Genomic DNA, 24,152 nt, shown 5'->3' with positions numbered 1-24,152 from the left:
AGCGCTGGCGGGGAACCGGAAGTCTAGTTGCACAGTCTTCCTTCATGACAACACGACTCTTAGTCATGAGACCGGCCCAGCTGTACTACTGCTCGTACATAGAGTACAGCGGTGCCGGTCACATGAAGAAGAGTCGTGTTGTCATGAAGGAAGACTTCCGGTCCGCCACCAGCACTACAAAAATCGATTAAAATTTCATAAATCAGCGCGAAGGGGTACCAGAATGTATATTAGCGAGTGTACTCCCATACTGCAGTGAGTACACTGCCAATACTTCTCAGTCCCCACATAACGCTTTAAAAGGAAACATTAAACCTTTAAAGGGTGATGGATATTGGAACAACCACCGATATTTGGACTGTCCTTTAAAAATCAGTATCAACAAGAAATTTTAATTTCTTTACACACGCTTCGTATCTGTTCACATCTGCAACTGAGGCTTCAATGCCGAATCCATCAAATTGGCATGCAGCGTAATAAATTCAGTCAAAACGTCAGACATCATTTTAAGTCAATGGGATCTGTCGGGCGCCAATGTGGTATCAGTTGTACGACGGATGCGGCAGAGCGTTGTGGCATCTGTTATGTACGTAATCCGCAACGCAAGTGTGATCATAGTGGTAAGTAATATTAGTATGTGCTTAATTATGAAAAAGTGTAGAAATAGGTCTCTCAATTTTACTCTAAAATGGAATTGAATGACTCAGTTAAGATGACCTATACCCCATGAAAAAATGTAAAAATGACTAAGTATAGTGCACATTCTGTAAGCTTATTCAGTCTTTGCGTGATAGATTTATTCACAATTACGTGTATGTATATATGACACCTCCCCACCATGGCACTGGTCTACAGTAAATAACTGCAATGTATCATTGTGTACATGCTTTTGCCATGTTTGCCTATAATGAAGTGGCATTCTTACAGAATTAATCATCATATACAAGAGAAAAAGCCTATAAAATAACAATGCGACTCTCATTTCATCTAGAAGACCGTGTGACCTTTTGTAGGTACATCTAGTTCTCTAACCATCCTGATCACGCACAATAGATCACACATCCCGCTGCTTCAGCTTAAAATGGAAGGGGTCATGATTTTTTTTTTATTATATTTCTTTTAATAAAATATAAACAAAACTTTTATTTGTGTTGTCACGTTCTAATTTTTACTGTGTTCAAACTTTTACTTCTCTATAGGGCTAACATTTTTTTTTTATCTCTGTATGTGTCGATTAACGACACATACAGAGATGGAATACGGCACATACAACCCCATAGAGAATGCGAACGGGAGCCGTTCCATTCTCAGAAGTGTACGCCGTCTGTGTGGGAACGGCGCATGCGCCGCTCCCACACAGACCAAAACTAAGCTGGTTCGCAGAGCGAAATCTGGAGCCATTTTCATGTGGACCGCAAGCCGCTGCCGGACAGTAAGATGACTACTTCCGGCCACGGCTTCCGGCCATATGTTCAGGCGCAAAGGAATAGGAGCGTAGACCAGCGGAGGCAGGTCATATATGTTAGTGTGATATTGTCTGTTGAGCCCTGTATCTAATCCTCCTACACTGTGCAGTCGCTCAGAAAACGGCAGCACACAGTGTAGGAGGTTTGAAGATTCAAACCCTTCCTTCTCCTGGCACTAGCCAGAAGAAGGGAGGGGGGATTGTGTGAGGACACTAGAGGAGAGTGTGTCCACCCCAAATTTGCAGCATAAATCAATTAGGTTGCTTTACCACAGTGACCATTCTGCAATTTTGGGAACTGCTCCCTCTAGTACCCAGCACATGTTAATGTTATAAATTAGAATCTAATTTATAATACTTCCTGACTTGTGAAAAACTTTAAAAAAAAATGAAAACAATGTGGAATCACTCAAATACTAATTGTTTAACTGAAAGAAAAAAATTATTTCTAGCGACACATTCACCAGCATTTCAACTATTGAACTCTACTCACCCCTCACTGGCTGCTGTGTCAAAAGTTTATTGCCCTTATCCCCTCTCCTAAATTCCTCCTTCAACCGTAAAGAACGGTCTGCAAAAACTTTGCGCCTTTTATGGTAATAATGCGGCAGTCTCGTTTGTTCCTCATCTTATGCCGGCCCACCACCAAAAACTGGCCCGTCCTGAATGCCGAAACGTTATCGGAGAAAGCGCGCACATGCCCGTCATGTATAGTCCGACACCCTTCCCTGCTTCATTTGGGCATTTAATCTAGTTACAGCGCATGCGCCGCTATGGTGTACCATTGTGCACACACACTAGGACATCGATGCGCAAGCGTGGGATTTTGTGTGTGCTTGGGGGAGGCGAAGAGCTGTCAATCAAAAGTAAGGAGCCGGGGTTAAATTGGAAAGGCTTGGGGAAAGAAGATATGACTATTTTCAAACGAAGACATGACTTTGTTTATTAGTATACAGCACAGGAACACTCTAAAACTGAATACTAAAAGCACAGAGCATACTTAGAAGATAATTATAGGTTATATAGAAAGGATTTTTCACCCACTTCCACCAGGTATTGCAGGTTTAGTAGGTGAAATGCTGGTGACAGTTTCCCTTTAATAACAGAGCATGTGACCACAAAACCAGCACAATGGAGTTTAGGCCAAAATCTTCAGATCATGTCCGAACTAGGTTTCTATAATTCAGGCCCGATATGCCTCATCTTATTAGACATATTGTGAATCCTCTGCACGGTCTGCTGCTCTATAAAGTGGGATGGTGACCAGATGTAGCATCCGCATTTTCTTGTTAAATAACACATGGTGCCGTATGTAGAAAGTAGTAGTGCACATTTATTGCCACAGCAAATGTCTCACTCATTGTGTAGATAAGCCTTGCTTAGGACCCTTTGGAATCCAATTATTAATTTGCCAATTCAGGGTATACAATGTGTTGACGTATATCGTATTGTGTGAATGGTGGTCCCCCAGAGAATGCCTTGCGAGACCCACGTGGCTCATGACCAAGCTAGATGTGGCTCACAAATTTAGTACTAAGGGTATGTTCAGACACTGCAGACATGTGTTACATGCCGATTTTGCAGTGGATTTCACCCTTTACAATGCAGGGGGTGAAATCCGCTGTGTAAGTCCAAAACATAATAGGCATGCTGCACATTTTCAAATCTAGGTGAATGGGATTTTGTAGAAACACTCTTTGATAGCATTGTACTGTCAATATGTTGCAGACAAATCCGCAATGTCTGAACATACCCTAATGCAAAAGCCTAGTAGAAGATTTGAACAATTTGTACTCCATACTGAATATAGGACACAAGAACATGTCAGAGATCTGACATCACAGTCTTGTGTATACTGCAGAATAGAATATCTTACTTTTATATGGTGTCCATATGGTAGGTACAATGTCATCTATTTGTCAGAGCTACTACCTAAAGTAATAACCGAGCTTAAATGTCAATGCAAAATCGCGGCAAAAAGCTTATGGGGGAGTCTAGTCTGTATAGAAGGTTCTGCTAGGGTAGTGATGATTATTACTGGAGATACTACATACCGAATTGTATCTGGTTAGTTCAAACAACGAATAAAACAAATCTCACGGAGAATAGAATTGCTATTAAACCCGTGAATGTTAGGAATTTTTATGGAAAATTTCTTACATTTGAACATTACTCTTGCAAATAATGTCTTTCCTGCGTATTAAGACAATAGTCAAGTTATACGCTCAACAACTCTACAGGAGTAAAATGTCCTTTAAAGTGCATTTGTTATTAAAGTGCTATCCGGAAATCATCTTATATAATGAATATATTAAAAATTATGAATATATTTTGCACTGAGGGTTATTTAGAGAACTAAACCATTGGTAGTAATGCCTCTGTGCAGAGTTCTCGTGACTCCCCCATGAAGTAGTCCATTTGGCTCAGCCTGAAAGCACGTTATTTTTATGATAGAAATTGAGATAAGTGGCGGCAGGACAACTATCAATTATCTCAGGGTAAGCAATAGGATTGGACAGGTTGAAATACAATTCATTCCATTTTCCCAGATGCGAGAAGTCTAAGGGTATGTTCACACGAGAGCGTCCGTAACGGCTGAAATTACGGGGATGTTTCAGCCTGAAAACATCCCCGTAATTTCAGCCGTAACGGCATGTGCAGGCGCTTGAACGCTGCGTCAATTACGGGCGTAATTAGCGCTGCTATTCATTGGAGTCAATGAATAACGGCTCTATTTACGGCCAAAGAAGTGACAGGTCACTTCTTTGACGCGGGCGTCTATTTACGCGCCGTCATTTGACAGTGGCACGTAAATATACGCCTCGTGTGAACAGACAAACGTCTGCCCATTGCTTTCAATGGGCAGATGTTTGTCAGCGCTATTGAGGCGCTATTTTCAGACGTAATTCGGGGCAAAAACGCCCGAATTACGTCCGTAAATAGGCCGTGTGAACATACCCTAACACTAAAGCTGTCCCATAGACAAGATTGCCAGAAAACCACCATGAATAAACTCATGTCAATGGCCAGCTTTAGGCTACGTCTACACATAAAGGAATTGCTGCAGATTTTTAGTCGTGATTATTGGATGGAAAATCAGCAGCGGAATATAGCAGTAGCAAAGTGGATACGATTTTTAACAAATCTCATCCACACGCGGAGAAATTTTTTATTGTGGAAATTGACCTGCAGAAAAATCCTTGTGTTCATGATTTTGCTGAAGATTACCAAAATCCCCTAGTCCTGAAAAAACACACACAACTCCCCTGGCGATTCTGTGCTCGTCAGGGGACAAGAGATGCGCCAGAGGAGGGGAGTATACTAGGATTTTTTTTGCGGTTTCTGTTTTTCTTATAAGCTTAAAGAGGCTCTGTCACCACATTATAAGTGGCCTATCTTGTACATGATGTGATCGGCGCTGTAATGTAGATTACAGCAGTATTTTTTATTTAGAAAAACGATAAATTTTGACTGAGTTATGACCTATTTTAGCTTTATGCTAATGAGTTTCTCAATAGACAACTGGGCTGGTTTTACTTTTTGGCCAAGTGGGCGTTGTACAGAGGAGTGTATGACGCTGACCAATCAGCGTCATACACTTCTCCCCATTCATTTACACTGCACCAGCGATATAGTTATATCGCTATGTGCAGACACGTACACACACACTAACATTATTGCAGTGTCCTGACCATGAATATACATTACCTCCAGCCAGGACGTGATGTGTATTCAGAATCCTGACCACTTCTCTGCACTTCTCACTGTAAATGACAGAGATCTCGCTGTGCTGTGCTGTAAATCACAGAGAAGTCGTCAGGATTCTGAATACACATCGCGTCCTGGCTGGAGGTAATGTATATTCATTGTCAGGACACTGCAGTAATGTTCGTGTGTTTACGTGGCTGCACATAGCGATATAGCTATATCGCTAGTGCAGTGTAAATGAATGGAGAGAAGTGTATAACGCTGATTGGTCACTGATTGGTCAGCGTCATACACTCCTCTGTACAACGCGCACTTGCCATACACTCCTCTGTACAACGCGCACTTGGCCAAAAAGTAAAACACGCCCAGTTGTCTATTGAGAAACTCACTAGCATAAAGCCAATATAGGTCATAACTGCGTCAAAAATGATAGTTTTTCTAAATAAATAACACTGCTGTAATCTACATTACAGCGCCGACCACATTATGTAGAAGATAGGCCACTTATAATGTGGTGACAGAGCCTCTAAGTGTTTTCCGAAGAGGAAAATTTGCACCAAAATCAGCATGATTTGTCGAGTTGTTTTTACTGTGGAATTTTTGGCAGGCAGCAAATACCCACCTCCCATGGACGTACCCTTATCGTAAACCTAAAGTCATCTGCACTCAACAGAAAACAATACCAAAACCCGATATTCTACAAGCATTCAAATATAAAGGGTCTATTCACACACGGCAGATCTGTTGCAGAAATTTCTGTGAATGTCCTATTCATCTGAATGGGGATTGCAGAAATCCATGCACATACTACAGAAACCACTCCATTTACATGTATGGTACAGATTTTCAGTCGCAGAAATGTCTGCAACATATCTGCCGCGTGTTAAAATAATGCACTTGCTGTTAACCATTTTGCAAGTGAGAATACAAGTCAATGTAAGCACCTCATAGATGAAGACGTAGGATCCCCATACATTGGCGCACTCAGCGCCCGGTCTAGCTGCTCCATCCTCTAGATCAGGTATATTAGAGAGTGGGGCATCACAGGCGCTTACACTATTCAAATCCATTTCATACATTTTGAAAATCCATTTAACAGCATAAGACAGAGAAAATAATTCTTCAGTATACTACCGCCATAATCATCAAGGCAGCACCTCTAAAATAATAAGGAACTTTCTTCACCCATGCAACGCTTCAGCTCCACGGAGCCTCTCTCAAGTATTTGCTCTGTTATACTAGTCCAAATATTAGCACAGAAATAAACTCAAGATCTAGGGGCAACAGGACTAGTACCACGTCAATAAGATACCTCCATTTCTGTTATAGTCGCTGGACCACAAACATGTCAAATTTACTTTGCAGTTTTCCGGACCTCCATCTTTCTCAGGAAGTCTTCATCATAGCAGACCACATCCAATAGAACGTAACGTAGTAGATGACAGTCTAAGGTCTTGTTCAAAACTAGAGATCTGACTACCTATTAGGACAAACGTATTGTAGGAGGACCAACTGCAGATTCTGCTAAAATATAAACATAAAAAACTAAAAAAAAAAAAGGACTCCAGAGGTAGAAAAGATAAAAGGCGGTGTGAGATTCTAATATAGAAGTAAAAAGAGGCCAATACTAACTAGAGGCGATGTGATCTAATCAACACATTGCCCCCACAGCATGACGCTTTTATTACATATTCAATGAAAGTTTCATCCCCTGAATATCATCCGGATAATACTAGACATTAGATCTAACATATAACAGCCCAGTATACTAATAATGATCAACAAACACCGGTATAAGTACATAATGATCACGTACAGCCACCCAGGTCTGACGCCCGCTGAGCAGCCATTTCATTTATTTTACCTTATTGCCATAAGTAGAAGAGGAGGGCTGTTTATAGATCATTTATTCCATACAAGTACGGCATGGCTCGTGACAAAGGTTGTTCTTTAACACATACAGGAGTGACAAGGTGTTGGGATCTGTTCACATCGCGTTTAATGCTTACTTTTAAAGGCACATACGTTGGGAGATTTACCCAGTTTATGCGCCGAACGTAAAGCTCTGACGTATGCATCTATATGCCATATATCACCCATAGGCCACCACTGTAAACACAATCGTGTACTGAGCGGGGAACTTTTTTTTGGGGGCAGATTGTATTATAGCAGGCTGCGCTTTCCTTTACAGAAAAAAAACATGGACACTACAAATGTGCACTGGAACCATATAAAGCTTCCTGACTTCGACTATGAAAAATCAAGAGATCAGGTCACAGGAGGAAAAAGGAACATAAGAGGGGCTACAGATGTACGGTGACTGGATGTGAAACCCCTAACGGCGACTTTGATTCCAACTTGGTCATGTGTTCGATTTTTCTTCACTTCTGATAGACGTAGGGCTGGGCGATTAATCCAATTAAAAATCAAATAGGTCGCCAGTTCAGTGAAACTACTCATTATTTTGTACCCATGGGAGAGGGCGCTCCAAGAAGAAGCCACTGGAGCACAAGGAGGGGCAGAGCAGCCAGTTCTATATATTCTCCACACTTCTATATATTCCGGATCCCACCCAACCTTCTGAGGGGAAGAGGAGAGACCCAGGGAGTAGGAGGAGGACACTGCTGCCAGGTAAGTATAAAGGACAAGGAGGAAGACCACACACCGAAGACACACGGTCTAATGTATATAGGAGGAGAGACAGACACTGTATAGGAGACAGTCTCTCTCCTCTCTGTATAGTGTTTCTCTTTTTCGCTCTGTATATTAGACAGGAGAGACTGTCTGATATACAGAGAGGAAATAAATTGTCTCATATACAGCGTTTCTCTCTCCGGTCTACATTACACAATCTCTAGCCTCACTGTATAATCGGCCCCACATACATAGCAGTTCCTGAATACATACAGATTTTCAGAGGGTGATCACACAGCACCTAAGAGACAATTTAGATTATCAGTATAGATTATGGAATAGCTGTGCATGCAGTTCCCTTATGTAACAGAATTGGCTTTTGGTATTTCTTTTTTTCGTTTGTTTAGCAAAAAACAAGAAAGTAAAGAAGATTAAAAAAATAAAAATAAATGTAAAAAAATGGTTATATTTACACCATATTGTCCAGCCCTAGCTAGAAGCGTACATAAATCACACATCCTGCATTGAAATGAAGTTGTATCGCACCAAAGTTGAAGTCAACGGATTCCACTAAAGAAACAGAAGCATTAGGAGGGGTTAAATGGGATTAGAGAAAAAAATTAAAAAGGCATTTTCCCCCGGAAATGGTGCCACTCGTCTACGAGTGGTGCTGTGTGGTTTTGTTTTAAAAAAAATAAATAAAATAGAAGACCCTCTTACACAACTGAATGATCTTGTACAGAAGCTTCCATCCCAAGACATGACTAATGTGTAGCCAAAAAGTATACGATGTATACCAGCCAGACAGAGGCCAAAAGGACAGTCTTTTGGCCTCCGGTGGGCCATTTAAGCCCTATGAACACGTTTAGCGCATACAAAATCGGGAGCTTTCCCGATGTACACGCTATACAGACATCACAAACGTGATGTGAACAGGGCCTTAGCATTTTTGTGCCTTTTTTTTTTACATATGGATAAAAGAAAAAAATGAGATGTAAAGCTTGTCGTATTTACATTAATCAATTTTCATGCTGCGGTTAATATCCACAGCAGCCAAATGTTACACTATTTTATGAAATCAGATTCAAATAGGGCAATTAAAATTGGGATCATTTCTAAGGCATTCTGCTGTTTTACCACACTACACCCTATAGGCGGAATTTTTGTACTGGGTTTTCACCATTGACTTCAACGGGATAAACTAGGTCATTGAAAACCACATGTTGAATTCATAATATCTTTTGTTTTACATGCAGTATCATGAATGCAATTTTCCATAGAAACTGGTAAGCAGAGTTCAGACAAGATATACTTATTTAGCGAATTCACGCGTCATTAATCCTGTGACATTCCCATTATGTCTCTATTTGAAAATCCGCAGCATGCACTCAAAACTGTAGCGCAAAAATCTCCTACATTTTGTAAAACCCCATTTACTAACTCTGTACTGTAAATGAGTTGTGGATTTTTGGTGCAAATCCACCACATATATACTCAGTCTTCTGGATGTATTAAGCTGATGCCGAACAGTCCCATCCGTCACCTATAGGACATAATAATATCTGATTAATGTTTTCGTCTTGCACTTTCATGACCTCTTTTCATGATGTATCAGTTAAACGGAAATCATTATAGAAAACGGGTGACGGATGCCACTGTTAGGCATTAGTCACACCCTACAATTAACATATACGTCAGGAGCTTTTCTGACGTAGACGTCAAACGTAGGCAAAAATAATGTGATGTGAACATAGCCATTATCGGCTCCCTGCTGGACCACTAGTGCCCTGTTTGAGAATACCCTACTAGTTCCTATAGGATTACCTCTTGTTTTTGGCTGGACTATAAAATAGGAAGAGGCATTTTTCTCTAATAAGTTATGTCAAAGTTTTTGATATTCGCTTGTACTATTGATTTATTAAAGTTTTATTATTTTGACATCCTAAAACAGTATGTTCTGTGTTGTCAAACACGGAGGGTACCACCGAGGTAGCAATTCAGAACTCACTTGATCTAGTTTACGATACCAAGCAAATATTACCTGCGCCCCATTCTATCCCAATGGTGCAAAGGAGCAAACATACGAGGCAAAATATAATTTCTCCATTTCCTAAACAAAAGTGGGTAATGGTCATCATGTTATCAAGTATTATGGCTATAGTCAAATTATTCATGTTGACAAATGCTCAATCTCTTACTCACATTATATGATATATGTATAATAAATGAGAAGCAGACATCTATATTTAATAACATAATAGTGCAGTATTTATTTTAGCTGTCCATTTTTTTCCATATTAAACAGTAATTTCAGTTCAATCAAATATTTGCATAACTTCTTTTGAGTGGGATCCACAATGTAATATTATAATCACTGTCCAAAAAAACCAAAAACATTTTGATGGATTAATTGGGAATCGTATGCACAAATATTACTTTAACTAAGCAAATACATCACTGACAATGGAGCACCTGCGACAGACAAATCCATCATAATTTCGAAGGAAATCCTAAAGGAGGCTGTTAACTAACATAACATGGGCATTGATCTGGTTTGTTCAGGTGACAGGTAGACAAAAACCATGTAGGAATGGGAGGTCAAAAGGGGAGGCAGTGCATGGTCTAGATTCCTCCACGTAACAAGCAGATCAGAATGTGCATATAAAACAAACAAAAAAACATTTCATCCAAAGTTGTTCCGAGTCCGTATACAACATAGATATTGTACATAAAATCATTGGGCATACATATAGAAATTACTTTAAGTTCAGGACCGTAGACAGGCAGTCATACCAAAGCCTATTATTGGATCCCTACTAGTCTGGGAAAATGACAATCTACCTACAAAAAAAAAAAAAATGGGAATACATGTACCAATAATAATAATCCAGGATTGTCCTCATGGACCCCAAGGCAGTGTTGAGAGGTGGCGGATTTTCAGTGCAATGCAGAACAATACATGTCAACGGGATTTTCAAAACCTTAGCAGAATAAAATCAGCCTGGATTTGAATATCTGCAGAATGCCCATTTAAGCTGCAGAATTGTGGGCAATTTTAACTATCGCAATGTAACGGGTGAAAACGACAGAAAATTCCATGACAAAATCTGCACGTAACCAATATAGAATTTGGTGTGGAGTTGCGTCATGGAACCTGTATAGAAGTCCATAGAGTTTGCAGGCCCTCCATGTGCTGGCGTACAGGGTCTGTCAAGTGCCGTAAGAAGCGGTTTCTTTAGGAGTCATACTGCGGTACAGTAGAAGCCCCATACACTTGAACGGGGTCCCTATTACGGCTCCTTTAGGCCTTAGGCTTCGTTCACATTTGCGCCAGGGCTCCGTTCCGACAGAACAGAGCCCTGACTGACACAAACTGAAACCGTAGGTTTCCGTTTCCATTGATTTCAACGGTGACGGATCCGGTGCAAATGGTTTCAGTTTATCTCCGTTGTGCAAGGGTTCCGTCGTTTTGACGGGATGTATAATGTAGTCGACTATGATCCGGTCAATGGTGAAATCAATGGTGATGGAAAGGGAAACCTGCGGTTTCAGTATGTGTCAGTCAGGGCTCCGTTCCGACGGAACGGAGCGCTGATGCAGATGTGAACATAGCCTTATGCACATAGAACAGACAGGTGTACAGATGTCACTACTCATATGGTGGCTCTACGTCAAACTAGATTACAAAGATATCAATCCCTAAAATACATGCTTTTAGGAGAGAATATGTCCGTAAGTGAGCAGCCACATGTGGCGTACCTGATTTGTATTTCTGCAGCATAAATGTGCTACAGAAAACTGTACAATGTCTAATGGGAAAAATATTCCGCAACTCAGATTTTTCAATTTCTTGCATCGCAGAATAGATTTCCCATAGGTTTACATCGTAAAGTTTTACAAATACGAAGAAAGTACGCCACATGTGACTGCACCCTAATACATTATGTGATGGCACAGCTGCTTTTCTGTTGTATTCCACAGGGGAATATGGAGATTTTTTTTCAGGTAGGGCCCCATTAGATATTTATTGGTGCCAAATTATGGCCTTGTACAACTCGGAACTTGAACAGAGTTGCAATATGGCCATTTGCATGAGCCCTTAAAGGGGTATTCCCAACATTGACATTTATGGCATATTCACAGAATATGCCATAAATGTGGGTCCCAGCACTGTGACCCGCGCCTATATTGAGATGGGGGAGGGTCATCCAACCATTGTTTCACCCTGGGAGTTCTATTCTATTTTTCATTCTATTCTATGGAAGTTATGGAAACAGCGAAGCAATATCCCATGGATAGGTCATAAACGTCTAATTGGGAATACCCCTTTAAAAGGAACACTCCAGGCAAAGCAGATACACAGCTATGCTTGGCTGAGGGTGCTATGCACAACATATTAACCCCTAGGCGCACCAGGACGCAACTGTACGTCCCTGCTGCCAGTGTCTTAGCACACAAGGACGTACAGTTACTGAGTTTTTCCCGGTGCACACTGTCGGCGACAGTGTGAACCGGGAGGTCAGCTGTCACCGACAGCTGACACTCCAATCTTGCCGACCAGCGGTCCTTTGCCGCTGGTTTTCGGCGGATTAACCCCTTAAATTCGGCGATCAGGTGCAATCGCCGAATTTTGGGGGTTTCTGACATATCGGCAGACCCCGGTCCGAAATCGCGGGGTTTGCCGATAGTTACTATGGCAAACGGAAGCCAAACAATGGCTTCCGGGTCTGCCATGCACGGAAGCCCATCAGGACCAACCTTCGGCTGATCCTGATAGGAAGTCACTGTGTCGTTCCCGATGGCACACTGTCGGCGACAGTGTGCATCGGGAACTTGGAGATCAGCTGTCCCCGACAGCTGACACTCCAGTGTTGCCGATCAGCGGCTCATCGCCGCTGATTTTGGCAATTAACCCATTACATGCGGGGCTCGATTGCGATCTCCGCATGTAGTGGGTTTGTAGCGCATCAGCAGCCCCCATGCAATCGTGGGGGCTTCTGATGCTTGCGATGGCACCCGGGGGCCACACAACGGCCCCCAAGTCTGCCATGTATGTCAGCCTATGAGGATCAGCCTCTGCTGATCCTCGTAGACCAACTGTCAGAATGACTGTGACATCACACTGACAGTTGGAATACATTACACTACCTAGGTAGTGTAATGTATTCTAGCAGCGATCAGAGCTGCAGGTCAAAAAAATAAAGTGTAAAAAGTAAAAAAAGTTAATAAAAATGTTTTATAAAAAGTGTAAAAATAAGTTTTTGTTTTCCTATAAGAAGTCATTTATTATAGGGAAAAAATGAAAAAAAAAGTACACATATTTGGTATCACCGTGTTCATAACGACCCAAACTATGAAACTATAATGTTAGTTTTTCCGCACGGTGAACGCCGCAAACAAAATAAATGGAAAACTATGTCAGCATCGCTATTTCTTGGTCACCACCCTTCCCAAGATATAGAATAAAAAGTGATCAAAAAGTCGCATTTACCCCAAAATCGTACCAATAAAAACTACAACCCGTCCCACCAAAAACAAGACCTCCCACAGCTTTTTTGACAAAAAAATAAAAAAAAGTTACGGCTGAGAATAGCGTGTCCCAGAAAATAAATAATTTTATAGAAACGTCATTTTATTGTGCAAACGCTGCAAAACTTTTAAAAAAAACTATACACATATGGTATCGGCGTAATGGTACCGACCGGCAGAATAAAGTAAAATGTAATTTATTGCGCACGCTGAACGCTGTAAGAAATAAAGAATTGAAAGTGCCAAAATCGTTGTTTTTTGGTCACCTTAGCACTAAAAAAGATCCTGTGGGGTCAAAATGCTCACTATACCCCTAGAAAAATGCCTTGAGGGGTGTAGTTTCCAAAATGGGGTCACTTTTGGGGGGTCTCGACTGTTTAGGTACCACAAGACCTCCTCAAACCTGACAAGGTGCCTAAAATATATTCCTAAAAAAAAGGAGGCCCCAAAATCCACTAGGTGCTCCTTTGCTTCTGAGGCCGGTGCTTCAGTCCATTAGGACACTAGGGCCACATGTGGGGTGTTTCTAAAATCTGCAGAATCTGGGCAATAAATATTGAGTTGCGTTTCTCTGGTAAAACCTTCTGTGTTACAGATTTTTTTTTATTACAAATGAATTGCGGCAAAAAAAATGAAATTTGTAAATTTCACCTCTACTTTGCCTTAATTCCTGTGAAACGCCTAAAGGGTTAAAATACTTTCTGAATGTGGTTTTGAATACTTTGAGGGGTGCAGTTTTTAAAATGGGGTGATTTATTGGGGGATTCTAATATATAAGGCCCTCAAAACCACTTCAGAACTGAACTGGTCCCTGAAAAAATGGCCTATTGACATTTTCTTGAAATTATAAGAAATTGCTGCTAAAGTTCTAAGCCTTGTAACGTCCTAGAAAAATAAAAGTATGTGAAAAAAATGATGCCAATCTAATGTAGACATATGGGGGATGTTAACTAGTAACTATTTTGTGTGGTATTACTATCTGTTTTACAAGCAAACACATTTAAACGTAGAAAAATTTTAATTTTTGCTAAAATTTGACGTTTTTCACAAATAAATAATGAATTTATCGACCAAATTTTTTCACTAACATAAAGTACAATATGTCACGAGAAAACAATCTCAGAATCACTTGGATAGGTAAAAGCGTTCCGGAGTTATTACCACATAAAGTGACACGTCAGATTTGAAAAACATCGGCTGTGCCACAAGGCCAAAACAGGCTGCGTCCTAAAGGGGTTAAGGGACACGAAAGTGAAACTGCCTGTGTCATGCACCACCCCCTCAGGCTCTGCACAGTGTATGTTTTGCTATCATTATTCTGTGTATTTTGCTAGGCTTTTCAGTTCTGAATTATGGAAATCTGCTCCATTAATTGGAACACTATTCATAAATGCTTAAATATATTTCGCACTATAATCTGAGGTAAATAAATAGGGGGGGGGGGCACAGTTTACAATATCACATATTGAAATGTTCCTCAAATGTAGGCAACATTTTCCTGTGTTTGACCAGTTTAAGTAACCAGTCGTTTATTTGCACAGGTTTGTGACATTTACTAAAATGAGAATTGCTTGTTGTTGTAAAGGGAAGTCTGAATCTTAAGGCCTCATTCACAAGAGCGTGAATCACATCCGTGTGCTGTGCGTTGAAACAACGCACATCACACGGACCCATTGATTTGAATGGGGCCATTCACACATGCGGGATTTTTCACGCAGCGAGAGTTTGTTGCGTGAAACTCACTGCATGACCTATATTGGTGCGTTATCACGCACCTACGCGCCCATTGAAGTCAATGGATGCGTGAAAACCACGCACCGCACACTGATGCACATTCCAATTGAAAACAATTTAAAAAAGGATATGCTTTGCGAGTGCGTGAATAACGCATGCCACTCGCAAAACACACTGATGCATAACGCAACACACATGGACCCGATTCACATCTCATACGCTCATGTGAATGAGGCCCAACTGTAAGGACATCATGCGGTCTTACGTCAAATCGGTACGGTTTTTAAACAATGGTTAAGGTCTGCATGTATTTTGGAAGGTTAAACTGCGGTTTACTTGGAAAACCGTGCCGATTTGCAGTAAAACCGCATGTCAGCTCGATGTGCGGCCACACCTGTGTCCTTCCCCAAACACATCCGAGGTATCATAATATAGAACTCAATGATAAAATGTAGTCCTGAGCTTGAATTCATATTGCTAGCATAAAACACCTTGAGATAGCAGCTGCAATACATGAAGGAATTTAAAAGGGAGTCTTGAGAATATGAATTTTAAGCCCAAGCTTTGCTTCTTGTAAACAATGATGTACGACTTTCAACCCACACCTGAAATATTGAATACACATTAGCCCCAAATCATAAATAAATCATGTTAAAAGATGGCAACAACTGGCAAGATGAAGGAAATTCGCGCATTTGGGAGATTTCCTTAACCCCTTGGCGACACGTCACGTACTATTACGTTGCTGTCGCCAAGGTCTTAAGGCAAAGCAACGTAATAGTACGCGATGTTGGTGCGGGCTCAAAAGCTGAGCCAGCGGGTGTCGGCTGTATATTGCAGCTGACACCCTGCTGCACGGCCAGGACCTCAGCTAGTCTCCGATCTGGCCGATTAAGCCCTAAAGTGCAGCGTTCAAAAGCGAGCGCTGCGTCTATGGGGTTTTACCAGCAGATCGGAACGCAGCGATGTAATCGCAAGGTTCCGATGACTGCTCCTGCAGACTGGAGGACTAACAATGGCCCCGTCTGCCAAGTGCGGAAGCCTGTTAGGTCCCACACGGAGGCGGGGTCTAAACTGCTACTGTACCCAAAAACAAGAGGGCGCAGGCTCAGAAGCTGAGCTGACACCGTGCTGTAATGGCATTGAACGGAGCTAGCCCCAAGCCCTGCCGTGATCAAAAGCGATCACGGCATCTTAGTGGTTTTTAGCCAATTGGCATAGCTGTAATGCGCAGCGTTGCCGATAGTTGCTATGGCACCCGGAGGCCTAACAATGGCGTCCTGGTCTGCCACGTATGGAAGCCAATTAGGCCCCACCCAGAGGTGGCTTGCTGTCAATAACTGACAGCTCTAACGCATTGCACTACGTGGGTAGAGCAATGTATTAGAGTAAAGATCAGAAGCGTAAGCCTTCAAGTCCCCTAGTGGGAAAAGAAAGTTAATAAAAATGTTGAATAAAAGTGTAAAAATAAAAAAGTTTCAAGTTAAAAAAAAAAAATAACAAACACTGCCTTGTTTCCTATAAGAAGTCTCTTATTATAGGGGAAAAAAATGAAACCGTTAAAAGTACACATATTTGGTATCACCGCGTCCGTAACGACCCAAACTCTAAAACTATAATGTTATTTTTCCCTTACGGTGAATACCGCAAAAAAAAAACTACACCACCATCATCGTTTTTTGGTCACCACCCCTCACAAAACATAGAATAAAAAGTGACCAAAAAGTCGAATTTATCCCAAAACAGTACCAATAAAAGCTACAACCCGTCCTGCAAAAAAGCCCTCACGCAGCTCCGGTGAAGAAAAAAAATAAAAAAAGTTCTGGCTCTCAGAATATAGCGATACAAAATATGCAGTGTTCCAAAAGCGGATAAGATCGGGCACCATTTATCAGTGCAACACTGGCCTCACATCTCTGAAATATTATTTATTTACCCCATTATTATACACTCTTATTATGCCCTGATATACTCTGCCCAATTTAAATATGCCCCCACATTATAAACTGAAATACCAGCAATACCCCAAACAGAACTATTACCAAGCTAAATCTACGCTCCAAAAGCAAAATGGCGCTCCCTCCCTTCTGCGCCCTGCAGTGTGCCCAAACAGCAGTTTACGTCCACATATATAGCAGCGCCATACTTGGGAGAACCCGCTTAACATTTTATGAGGTGTTTTTCTTCAGTGGCACAAACTGGGCACAGGTTGGGCACTAAAATGGCATATCAGCAGAAAATTTTAATTTTTATTTTGAACCGTTCACTATGCATTAATTTCTAATGAAAAAACATGTTGGGTCAAAATGATCACTACACCCCTTAATATGCCCTACTTTAGTAATTTCCAAGATAGGGGTCACTACTTGGGTTTGTTTTACTTTGGTTCGACCTCGGAGCCCTGCAATTGTGGGCCAATGCTGTGAAAAATCACCAAAATAGGCCCCAAATGCATATGTTGCTCTTCACTTCGGAGTCCTGTCATATGTCAAGGCAAATTATAAATGCCTTGATGGGTGTAGTTTCGAAAATGGGGTCACTTCTTGGGGGTTTCCACTATACTCTGGTACCTCAGGGTTTTGCAAATGCGACATGGCACCCAAAATTCAAATCAGCAAAATCTGCATGCCAAATAGCGTTGCTGCCTTTCTGAGCGCTGCCGTGTGTCCAAACAGCAGCTTATGACCACATGTGGGGTATTGCCGTAATCGGGAGAAATTGCTTTACAAATGTTGGGGTGCTTTTTCTTCTTTAAAATTTTGCATTTTTTCATTTCCACAAGGGATAGTGTAAAAAAAAGTTGATGTTCATTTTCACGGCCTAATTCCACTAAGTTCAGCAAAAAACCTGTGGGGTCTAAATGCTCACTATACCCCTCAATAAATTCCTTGAGCGCTTTAGTTTCCAATATGGCGTCACTTTTGGGGGGTTTCCACTGTTTTGGTCCCTCAGGGGCTTTGCAAATGCGGCAGGACACCAAAAAACGAATCCAGCAAAACTTGAGCTTCAAAAGCCAAAATGGCGCTTCTTCCCTTCTGAGCCCTGCTGTGGGTCCAAAAAGCAGTTTATTACAACATATGGGATATTGCCATAATCGGGAGAAATTGGTTTTCATATGTTGGGGTGCATTTTCTCCTTTATTCCTTGTAAAAATTGAAAATTTCCAAGTTTTATCAGAAAAATTTTATTTTTTTAATTTCACAGCATAGTTACATTAAATTCTGCAAAAAAAAACCAGTGGGGTCAAAATGCTCACTATACCCCTCAATAAATTCCTTCAGGGGTGTACTTTCCCCAAATGGGGTCACTTTTGGGGGATTTCCACTGGTTTGGTCCAGCAGGGGTTTTGCAAATGCGACATGGCGCCACAAACTATTCCAGCAAAATTTGAGCTCCAAAAGTCAAATAATGCTCCTTCCCTTCTAAGCCATGCCGTAGGTACGAACAGCAATTTATGTCCACATATGGGGTATTGCGTGCTCAGGAGAAATTGCTTTACAAATATTGGGGTGCTTTTTCTCCTTTAGCCCTTGTGAAAATGAAAAAAATCTAAGCTAAAACAACATTTTATGGGTAAAAATTTCGAGATTTTAAATTTTCACAGCCTATTCCCAATTAATTATGAAAAAAAAAAATCTTGAGTCAAAATGCTCACTATACCCCTAGATTAATTTCTTGGGGGGTGTAGTTTCCAAAATGGTGTATTTTTGAGGGTTTTCCCTATGTTTTGGCACCACAAGACCTTTTCAAACCTATCACCTATTAGAAAGGGGGCCTGAAAATCCACTAGGTGCTTCTTTGCTTCGGAGAACTGTGTTTCAGTCCATTATCACACTAGAGCCACATGTGGGATATTTCTAAAAACTGCACAATCTGGGTAATAAATATTGAGTTGTGTTTATGTGGTAAAACCTTCTGTGTAACACGGAAAAATTTATTACAAATGAATTTCGGCAAAAAGAAAAAATGAAATTTGTAAATTTCACCTCCACTTGCTTTAATTCCTGTGAAAAACCTAAAGGGTTAAGACACTTTATTAATATTGTTTTGAATACTTTGAGGGGTGTCGTTTTTAAAATTGGGTGATTTTTGGGGACTTTCTAAAATATAAGGCCCTCAAAGCCACTTCAGAACGGAACTGGTCCCTGAAAAATAGCCTTTTTAAATTTTCTAGATGTGAGAAATTGCTGCTAAAGTTCTAAGCCTTGTAACGTCCAATAAAAGGATGTTCAAAAAACGATGCAAACAAAGTAGATATGAGGAATGTAAACTAGCAACTATTTTGTGTGGTATTACTGTCTTACGAGCAGATATATTTAAAATTTTCCCTAAATTTTAGTGCTTTTCACAAATAAATATTGAATGTATCAATCATATTGTATTTTGTTAGTGAAAAAATATGTCACAAGAAAACAATCTCAGAATCACTTGGATAAGTAAAAGAATTTCCCAAGTTATTACCACATAAAGTGACATGTCAGATTTGAAACAGGCTGTGTCCACAAGGGGTTAAAGACTTAAAATACCCTTGGTTGCCGCTATTTCTTACCATCTTCAAAGACCCGCTGTTTTACTACATTGCAAGCAACACCATTGATCTCTATCTGTGTCTGATCAGCAGGGACAAGCATTGCCAAGAAGAGATGTAACATAACTTACTTACCTATAGAAAAGATATCCCAAGATATTATATAACGCGGACTTAATCAATAGTATATTAAAAATAAATATTTATTCTAATTAATTGTATTAATTGCAAATACATTGTTTTAAAACCTTCGATAAAGCCAATATTCTTTATCTACATCTTGCAGGTAAAGATTTTTTTTTAAAAACGGACTTACTTTGGGTTGTATTCTCTTGGGTTGGTTCTTCTTGCTGAACTTTTCCTTCATCTCTTCTAAAAGAACCTTCATCTCTTTACCTTCTGGAGTGTTGAGATACTTTGGGCTTAGGTGAAGATAACAATGCCACTTGGCAGAATCAAAGCCCCAATGGCAGGTCCTCTTATCTGGTGACCGATGAGAGTGCATGACAAAAGTCTGTGTCGAGAACATCCCATAGCACTCCAAGCACTGAATGCAGGGGGCGTCTGGCTGGGTATAAAGTTGAGGTGCAAACAGACCCTGGCACTTTCCTAAACAATCATGTTCAACTTCAAAGGCACTACCCGTTTCCTTTAACTGAGCCAAAGAGTTTTTTGCAGGCAGCAAGCTGCCATTTTGTGGATAGGTATGTGGCCGCAAAAGAGCATTGCATAGTCTCTGAGCATCTGTCAAAGTGATCAGTCCACAAGAAGGGGCATTAAAAGGGAGAATTCCCAAAACTTTTAATATGTGAAGCTGGTCCGATGTACAACGTGAGCAGTATATGTACATTTCATCACACACAATATTTATCTGCTGGAGCGAGAAGTCCCGCAAAACAGAGTTCAAGACTTGAGGCAGGCAGAGTCTTTTTTCACCTCCCACCATAAAACAAGAAATCGATTCTCCTTCCAGTTCTGTCTGGGTGAGCTCTGTGGAGCTGTCTGATGGAATTAGAAGTGGACCAGGGTGAATTTGTGGGGAAGGAAGAGGCAAGAACACGGTTGGTGCCATGTTTTCTTGTGAAAACCGAGCAGAAAATGCAGCAGGACCACCTAAAGAGCTCCGGCTACTTAGATTGAACTGTGCCAGTGTGTGTTTGAGTCCAGGATTCAGTTCAGATGACCCACCAAGTGATACATTACTAGACTTGGCAACACCATCTTTATTCTCCTCCGCAGTTGTGTCTTTAAAGTCATCGATCTCCATCTTGATAGCTACTACTTTGTTAGCAACATCAGTCTCCTTAGCCAGTTTTTTTAACGGGGGACTTCCGTCTTCCCCCATATTCGCAATTCCTTCCGGTACCAAAACTCAAATGGTAAGACGTTGGGAGTTTATACTCTAGAAACCAACATTGCATCCAATAATGAAATACAAGTTCCTTATTTTTTTAGGGCACATCTATGCTACATTATTTATGAATGTATATATCTAGGCACGAGCTCACAAAAATGGCATAAATTTCATGCTCACCAAAAAAAAAATAATATGAATCTGGACTTTCCAATCAACAAGTGCAACAGATTTCCCAAAGTGCCTGCGTACAGTTATTGTCAATTAAATGGCTTTATTTTCTTCTATTTGGTCATTTCTATGTTACAATATTGCATCCACGTTACAACATAGAGGAGAGTGAAATGAAGATCTAATGGCGACAAAGCTTCCAGCGTGGGGTTTTCTAGGATCCAGTGAACGTGAGTTATTCCTGCACATATCCAAGAACAAAGAGTCGTCTTCTGCTGCTGTTTTATTTCAATACGTTGTGGTTTTATCTAGAAAAGGAACGGGGGAAAAAAAATAAAATAATGTGTTCTGTAACATTGTCAAGGTCAAATCCAGAAAACGTGCACACGCATTATTCAATATACAGAGCATCTTTATGTACGGCATATAAAAACGCCCCAATAATCTGCATGATAGGTGAGGAGTAAAGATGTGTGCCTACACTGGCATGTAACAGAGGGTCATCATGATTATCCTTTGTGTTGGCTTTTTAAATGATCTGAGGCATATCAATCGGTGTGCCAAGCCTCGCTCGCTCGCTCGCTCTAATCTGCAAGCCGTGCTCCAGATTGCTGTAGGTGCTGCAAGCTGTATATCAAACACACAATAAAGACCCTCTTAATGACAAACAATGGAACGTGAACGTGACAGCAAGCTTAAACACATTGAAATACTTGGTTAAACCCAATAAGTGGGAAGGAAGAAAAAGGAACAGAAATCTCCCTGAAGACTGTCATGTGATAATGTAGTCAGCGTACAGTTCACTGCAGTCCAGCGGGAGGCTGATAACTAAGCTGGAGATGCTAATGGCAGGACCCCAGGAATGAGTGTCTCCCATCCTTCCCTGCCTGACTGTAAACATCATCCAGCACTATACTAGCCCCCGGGCTTTAACCCTGTCCGTTCCATATAACGGTAAAGCTTGCAGGTATTTGTGAGAATCTGGTTGGTTCTGCTTTTTAGAATCAAGGGACGGGAAATAAAATAACGTAGGGTCAGGAAAAAAAAAAAAAAAAAAAGGTGAAGGACGCTGATAAGTTGAATTGCTGACGCAGCATAGATAGCACGAGACGAAGCTGCAAATGGGAAGCAGGAAAAATAATAAGCAGTGTATAAAAGGCAAGCGGTTTCAATGAATACAATTCTGTCTGGGTAAATCAAGATATTCACACACACAATAGCAATAGGTTATTGTCCATTTATATCTGCAGGAAATGAGAACTAATGCAATTCTACAGAATATGGACATTCCAACTCCGTGGCCAAACAATAGACAAAATAACAGGTATTTTTTTTCACATTATAAATAATAGGATCATTCTGCCAGACAGCCACATAGTGTCATTAATAAAGCAGGGAGGAAACAATAGACTAGGGAATCCCCATACCGGAGAGGCATTTAATTCCACAAGCAGACAAATCAATGACTGATGCTTGAAACTCTGTCACAATGAACATCCCAATCACTGGCCACAGACAAGAACTGGTAGCCACATGGAGGGGAGCACAGCTGTCCCTTTAACCCATAGTCTCTGAAGCCGGCCATAGATCTAACCAGGTTTCCTACAGACAAGACAGACAATATGTTTTATGGAGACGACATCAAAATAATTACTAAATACGCCAACAACCAAACAGTTTTATAGTTGACCATCCACTGCACTTCCCTGTGAAACGTTACACCCAAAAATTGCCCATCACGGTAAGATTACACAATAACGATCAATACAAGATAAACATTGATACATATTATATAGAGTCACCTGAGCGATGACTGCGTGTAACTGGTGTGATAGAACATTATAGATAGACGGGGTCATCAGCGGACTATTATAAACAATCCTTACGTCTATGGCTAAAATTAGCGAAATAATAATGCCATCAGCCCTTTACACTGGCATAGCCTGCACCTAGCTGGCCATCACCATGGACATCCTTGGGTACCCTCTCCACTGCTATGGTTCAGGTGACTGGCACAGGACACATGTGTGCTTGGTATAGCTTCTACCCGCACAGGATTGGCACTGGCTGCCTTTATCTAGACCAATGTCCCGGCACATCCGTCCTCCCAGGGCCCGCAGTTAACACTGACATCAGGAGCCACGCATTGGCTCCTCACGGTTACCTGCGACCACTGGACAGGTGTCCCAGCGACTAAGACTACCATCCCGGGTGACCTCCCACCACCGGAGCAAAGCGTAGCACCCAGCATGACTTCGAGAGGTTACCTTGGCAGCTCCAGCAGTCCTGTTCGTTCTCCGGTGCCATTGCCGTTCTGGCTCGGTGTCAAGCAGCCTCCCTCCTCCTCCCTCTCCGGGCTACGGGGCGTGACGTCACCGCTGCACACGAGCCGCCTCCCTCCTGCCGTCTGTCGGCTCAGTCTGTGGGGCTGTGGGGCGCAGGAAGCGGTGACGTCACTGGGAGGGGGAGGAGCGGGAGCGGGGGCGAGGGGGTGAGGAGAGGGCAGACGCGCTGGTCACATGATGTATGTGTGTACGTCTCTCTGCTAGTGAATGTGTCAAGGTGCTGAGTGCTGCTGGGAAACAGACTGACGAGCACGCTGCTTGTCCTCTCACTAAACCCGCGGTGACTCACGTATTATCCGCTGTCTGCCCGTCACTTAATTATCAGTGTGCGGAAGGAAACATTTACAATGTCCTGGAAAAAGCTTCTTATTCCTAAAACAATTATTACCACTGTATTTGTAGTTTATTATCAAATTATTTATGAAGTGTCAACTTTCCCACAACCCGTCTAGAGAAATTGTGCAATTTGTGTGTGTGTGCTAAATTCAGTCAAATGTCAAATAGGATCATGGATTTAGGATTGTCCTTTAGAAAGCTCCACTTTGCTATATGGCCTGCTGCAATTCGGCGCACCTTTGCAACAGATTAGACCGTACCCCCAAACGGAAACATTAAGGAAAATATTGTCATGGCTTTAAACCCATGTCAGAGGTGGGAAGGTCGGGGGAGGTTGTTGGCAACTGA

At 41.4% G+C, this 24,152-nt stretch overlaps 1 protein-coding gene across 1 annotated transcript in view; it reads right to left on the bottom strand.

Moving 5' to 3' along the window:
- Positions 1 to 23,660, bottom strand: part of SKIL (SKI like proto-oncogene) — a 52,122-nt gene extending 28,462 nt beyond the window's left edge. The window contains exons 1-2 of the mRNA XM_075861592.1: positions 23,391 to 23,660; positions 19,915 to 21,431 (exon numbers count right to left, since the gene is read on the bottom strand). Coding sequence (XP_075717707.1) covers positions 19,915 to 20,943 — 1,029 coding nt within the window. The 5' untranslated portion in view covers positions 20,944 to 21,431; positions 23,391 to 23,660. The remainder of the gene's footprint in view (positions 1 to 19,914; positions 21,432 to 23,390) is intronic.
- Between the last annotated feature and the right edge of the window lie 492 nt (positions 23,661 to 24,152).

This window comes from Rhinoderma darwinii, chromosome 4, assembly GCF_050947455.1.
Source record: "Rhinoderma darwinii isolate aRhiDar2 chromosome 4, aRhiDar2.hap1, whole genome shotgun sequence".
NCBI lineage: Eukaryota > Metazoa > Chordata > Amphibia > Anura > Rhinodermatidae > Rhinoderma > Rhinoderma darwinii.
The sequence above is the reverse complement of the archived record's forward strand: the minus strand, read 5'-3'. Positions and strand labels throughout refer to the sequence as shown.